This window comes from Centruroides sculpturatus, unplaced genomic scaffold (genome assembly GCF_000671375.1).
Source record: "Centruroides sculpturatus isolate CEXI.00-Female unplaced genomic scaffold, Cexi_2.0 scaffold667, whole genome shotgun sequence".
Taxonomy (NCBI): Eukaryota; Metazoa; Arthropoda; class Arachnida; order Scorpiones; family Buthidae; genus Centruroides; species Centruroides sculpturatus.
The window spans coordinates 372731-379211 of NW_019385247.1; the positions used below are offsets into that span (position 1 = coordinate 372731).

At 25.6% G+C, this 6481-nt stretch overlaps 1 protein-coding gene across 2 annotated transcripts in view; it reads left to right on the forward strand.

Annotated features, from left to right (window-relative positions):
• The window catches only part of LOC111636691 (ATP-dependent RNA helicase DHX8-like), a 74866-nt gene that overhangs the window by 15589 nt on the left and 52796 nt on the right, over window positions 1–6481 (forward strand). For both annotated transcript variants that reach the window (XM_023381986.1, XM_023381987.1), the window contains exons 3-4: window positions 770–855; window positions 3004–3180. In XM_023381986.1, coding sequence (XP_023237754.1) covers window positions 770–855; window positions 3004–3180 — 263 coding nt within the window. The remainder of the gene's footprint in view (window positions 1–769; window positions 856–3003; window positions 3181–6481) is intronic.

A 6481-nucleotide genomic window follows, 5' to 3' on the forward strand; every position in this document is an offset into this window, starting at 1 on the left:
CCCTCACACAGTCTAACATCCCCACACATAGAAAAAACCTCGAATCTTTTGCATATCTTGAAATTTCAAGGTGTCCCAAGTCCAAAACTGTAAAAATTTGGGAGGGGTCATTTTTTGACCGAGTGCTACACTTTTCCTCTGTTATATATAACAGCCGGAAAAGTAAAAATTATCGAATACATATTTATATATTACTTAGAGAAGTCTTTTAGCTTTGGAATAAAAAGTTTCTATGCTCTATCTTTATTACAACTCTATTTATTGAATATTTTATTCTGAGGTCACATGATAACATCAACATTTCCGGGTTTCTTTCGGTAACAAATCCGCCCCTGGTTGGAGTCGGATGGTAAGGAAAAGTTAGATTTGGAGTCGGTAGATTTTTACGTGACTCCACAGCCCTGGTTTTCACTTAGTGTATTTGGACCTAAAAAGTAGTATGTTACATTTCAATTGGAGAGGTCTGATATTTTCATCTTGAGGTTGTATTATTTTGAAATAATAATTTTTATAATTACTATACATTATTAATTTATTTTAATGATGAAATTAGTTTTGCATAAAAGATTTTTAAATTTTTGTTTTTTTTTCCTTTGAGTTTGCAATGAAAAGAAATGATTTTTAAGGAAATATATATATATATATATTTAAATTTATACATTAAATATACTGTATGTGATATGAATGTAATAGTTATAATTGAAATTCAGAATTATTAGAATAAAAATAATTGAATTTTGAAAGTGACTTTGAAAATTTTATTTTATAGCTGAGTTCATTATTGCGTTAGCTGACAAAAATGATTCTTTTGATAAATTTAAAGAAGCTCTTGTAAAAAATGGAGCAGAATTTTCAGTAAGTAATGATATTTTTCTTCTTTTAAGTGTGTGTTTAATTTTAAAATTGCCTATTGAATAAATTAAGAAACAGAGCTTGTAAAAGTCATAAAATAGGGCATGCTCATGATTCCTTCAATCTACTTTCTGTATGTAACTATTTAGCTAATTTGGCTTTCAAATTAGAGTTTATATTAGCCAAATTGATCAAAACAAAACACAAATTAACATTAGACTATGTTATGCTGAATACACTGTGTCTGCCATTCTGTTTCCCTATGTTGTTTTTGTGAATAATAAATGATATAATTATCTTTATGATTTGGTTCTAAAATTTATATTAAATGTATTGTACAATTTGGAAATAGAGAAAACAAAATACATAAAGTATAAAAGAAAAATAATCTACAATAGTATTTTTTGTAATCTTAAAAAATTACTTATGAACTTTTTTTTAATTATGTTGCCAAAGTTTTAAAGTAAATAATTGTGACTTTTGATTATATTAAATATTGGCAAGTGTAATATATTTTAAAGAATAAAGTACATAAAACAATGGAAATACATTAATAAAAAATATGTTATTGCATATCAGTTATTAATTATTATTAAAAGTAAATTAATAAAAACGCATTCTCCAGTAATAATGTCATAAAAGTGTTGATTGCAATAGCCTTCTAACTGAATTTAGTTTAGCCTTGCATTCTGATTGGCTTAAATTTATCATATGACTTTATAATCTGTAGTGTAGGCTGATTTACTTTTATGCTCTGAGCATAATCTGAGGTAAAGAGCTGTTCAGATATTTTACTTTAGCAATCTGAATTTGCCTCTTGTTGTTACTTTTGTATGCAACTATTACTCTGAGCACACTTGATTCTCATATTCTTTGGAGTGAGGATGTGGAGTTATTTTTGTTCTGTGAAAATATTGTGTCCTTTAATGTAATTCCATTTGTTCACATAGTTTTGGATATCATGAAATATTTTTCAAACATTTGTTCTGACAAGTGAAATGGGTATTTGTTTTCTTTAGAGCCAGGTGACAAATACCTGAATGAAAGGAAAGTTAGTATTGATAGCTTTTTATTATAATGGAATGGAATTTAGCTGTTTTGATATAAATTTTAATTTAAATCATTTGATCATTTGCCAAGAAGTAATTCAAACTAGTTTCAAGTTAATTTAAAATGAGCCTTAAATTGATCAGAAGTCTTATCATATTATATACTCTGCATAGCTCTTGAATTTTTGTAGTTTTTCTCAACATTGTTATCGTCATCTGATGAATTGTGTAATAAATTTTTAGTTGTTGAAGCAATGTCTGCTCTGATAACACTCTTCCAAGAATCAAAGTCAGATGTATTTGAAATACCAAAGTAATTAGAGAAACTTTTTTTATTTATTTTGAATACAATGAGTAAAATCTATAGACACTGGATGACTATTATCATATTAAATAACTTGAACAAATCCATAAAAAATATCTTGTTTGCTTTTTACTGTGCTTGCCAGTTGCTCTTTCATGTGATTGGACAATGGATCATGATCAGTTGAGTCTAAAAGTAAATGCAGTCAGAGAAGATATAGGAAGTTTCCACTCTGGATGTATTATACAGAAATGATCAATTCTAATGTAATAAATAAAAGAAATTTGGTATCAGTCTTTTCTAATCAAATGTGATGTTTAATTTAAATATTTTTGCTACTTAGTTATGGTTCAATGATATTGCTAAAGATAGGGGAATATGATCAGAACTGAAGTTATGATTTATATATGCATTTCTTGGATATGATATTTTGTTAAAATGTCATATCCAAGAAATTTATTTTTCTAGTTTAAAAATCAGTAACACAGTTAAAATTGAAAAGTTATGTATATGAAGAAGAAACTTCCTCTCAAAATTATCAATGTTAGAAAAGATTGGCAGATAACATTTATTAAGTTAAAATCTTTTATTAATATGAGATATAATTTTTTTTTTAAAATATTTATAATATTTGAACTTTTTTAAGGTACATTAATAAAAACACATTATAAAGAGCAGTTGTACTGGTTTTGTGTAGTTTGTTAAATCTAAGCTGTTGGTTTTGTTTTATTGTTTATATATTGTTATACAAAATTATTTATAGAATATTTTATATAAATGTTAAATTAAAATTTTTAGGATTCTTTTATTTCAAATCTTCTTCGAATAATACAACACATGAAGCCTAAAAGAATAAAATCAAAATTAGAAGAAGAGTTAAGTAAAGAAAGTTCTAAAAAAGTAGAAAAAACAGAACTTGAAATTAAGAAGGAAAAATATCCTTTTCTTTGCTTGCCAAATGATCCTAATATACAGGTGAGTTTTAAAAAATCATATTTTAAATTAAATGTAAATACTTTCATGAATTGTATTTTATGTTTACATTTAACTTCATTTTATATAAATGAGCTTTAATGTTATAAATAATAATTTAGTCTAAAACTGGGAAGTTATCATATTATTTTGTTTAAGTTAATTCTAAAATAAATTTAATTAATAATAAAACGTGACTTAAGTTAGCACTGGGATGGCTATATCGGCAGTGCCGAAGTCAGAACTGACACCACTCATGATTTCAGGCACACAGGAATCTTCTGAATAATTATTGCGTGAGTGTTCATGTATGAGGGAATGAATGGGCCCAGGGCAGAGGAAAGAGTTGAGAGAGAGTACACTGGAAATAATGTATTTCACTTTGCATTAAATCATAAAACAACAACATATTTATTTTTCAAGTGAATAAAAATGTACAGAGAAAATAGAAATAGAGGGAGAGTCTAAACTTTTATGCATGCATATATGAGAGAGAGAATGTGTTTACAGCTGTGTCTGCGAGTCAATAAACACTTGAATCTAGGATGTTTGAACTGGCCATCTTGGATGTCCTGAAGAGAGGAAGGAAAGTCTCTCACTTGTTTATGATGAGCCTTGAATCCAAAAATTTGAAATATTAATATCCACAATGGATTCCAGTCAATTGTTCTCTAGTTTGGAGTGGCTAAGGTCCGGTAGAACCTTAGCCACTTTGAAGTTGAGAAGATTGGTGGGGGAGCACAGTGGAGATGAGCACAATTCAAAAAGATGTCATTTGTCATTTATGAAAGAAATGCTATCAGTTGGAAAATCTTACAAGTTTCCTCTGTTGTATTTGTCAGTTCAGGTTTAAATAAAATAATTTTACTTTTTGAACAAATATTAAATAATTAAGATTGTTGAAAGTACAAAAATGATAGCCTGGGTTCTCACAAGAAGATAGGCTAAGTGTCTGTCTTTAGATCAAAGTACTTAAGTTTTGATAATTAAAGCTTAATAAAATTATAGCCAAAAGAACTCAGTTTTTAGGTATTTAATATACTTATGATAAAAATCTGTAGATAAATGGAAACAAATATAAAAAACTTTTATAGATAGAGGTTTATATCAATTATAGTCATGTAGTCATTGGATTTTATGACTTGTTTATTAATGTAAATATTTTCAATATGCTAAACCAATGTTTCTCAGTCATCAGTCCATAGAATAGTGATACTCTACAATTTTTTGATCAATATAAATACCTGTTATTACAGAAATTTTTAATAGTCCAATGGAATTCAAATGAAACCTAATGAAATTCACAAAAAATAAATTATTTTGTGAAGTGGTAAAAAAATTTAATGAAAATTGGCATTTTACAATAATTGGATAGCTTTATTGTTAATGTTAAGGAAAGAAATCAGTTAATTGCTAGTTCCATTCTGTCTTAAAGTTACTTCTTTATCTTTGATAATCAAAAAATTAATCAATAGGAAAGAACAGTCAAACTAATTACACATATTTGTATTTATTATTATTACTATAACACTTATGTGCAGTGGTGTTACAGGAGTGGAGTTCCAGATATGGAAATTTATCCAACTTTTGGAGAAAGGTCTTATCCACTAGCACTTTCAGTAGTGTAAAATTACCATTATCAGGTGGTACATAGAATACGATAGTTTAAGCTTTTCGAACGATATTTTGACGGTTTTACAAATTTCAATATTGAATATTTCAAACGATATTTCCAATGGTTCAATTGATTATCATTTTCGTATGTTATTTAAAGGTTCTTACGTCATAGTGTGTAGATAACAATGATAATAAATAAATATCATAGTGAGAAATGGCTATAAAAGAGCTTAGTTTATGCATGTAGTGCATACCAAGGCAAAATAAGCATATGAGCAACAAAGGAGTATTAATATCTTGGGTTAAGTTGTTTGAAAGCTGTTATCCAAATTTGTGGGAGCTTGAAAATATTATAGTAATAGTATACATCAGCATGAAGTGCAAACTTATTATATTTATTATTATGTAATTATTATATAAGCTGACTTATTTAAAGAATTCTGGTTTTGGGTTTGTTACTAAGTTAACATACTTTTATTTGATTTATTTTGATGGTTAAAGAATTGCACATATATAAATTATATATATCTGCAATTAAAGAGAAACAAAACACCTTTTTTGCCGAGAAATAAACATTATTTTAAACAACAAATGTTTTCAGCCTAATTAATAGGCCATCTTCAGGTTGAAAACTAAAATGGAATGTAAATGTTCCATGAATAGAACATAAAAATTTAAATCAAAAATTTTTCACAAGAAAAAAAAAAAAAAAAAAAAAAATGTTAAATGGAATAATAGGAACAAAAACCCAAAATAAAGTTAGAAATGGCGTTTTATTCATAAATCAAATAACATTTTTCTGTTAGTATACAAAGAAAAAAAGGAAACAAAATAAATAAATGATGATTTACTTTCATAAGCATATATTTTTTGCTAATTTTTAATGATAAATGCATAATAAATTTTGGCATAATAAAAGTTAGATAATTAGTTGTTTTTTTTCTAAGTTTAAAAAAGTGTAAATCTTATCCATTTATTTATTTTTTTCTTTGTATGCTAATAGAAATGTGATGTTTTATCTATAAATACCGGTAAAATTTGTTGAATAAACTTTTTTCCATCATCATCATTTTGAATTCTTTATAAATATACCATATTTAAAATTTTCCTGTCAAATATGTTTTTGTTAAAGAAACGTTAAAGTATATCATTCAATATATAAATTTATGTACTGATAAAAATTTTTACATTTTGAAAACTCAGATATTTTTATACTTTTGATAATTTTTATGGCATTTGATTTTTCATTTGTTATAAATAAAAATAGTATAGAAATATATTAATAAATAAAACATTTTGTTAATTTGATGATATCCAATGACTAAAGAATGAAAGAATGTTGCACATATTATTCAATCATATTTCATGAAATATTTTAATAGTAAATTTGATGTTTTGTGTGTAAATAAACAAACAATCCAGATAATGAACAATGGTAAAGATATTGTTTTATTTGCTGCTGAATAATAAAATGAAATGAGTGAAGAAATACAATTAGGAGAGAGATATTATACTTAATATTAAAAAAAAATGAATAATAATCTTTAAAAATATAATTTAAACAAATAAACATATCATTAAAATGTGTCATATTTTTATGATTTATTTCTTTAGTTAATTCAGAGTAAGCTTAGTATATATTTATATATATATTAATTTAAGTTTAAATAAATATATATATTAAAAT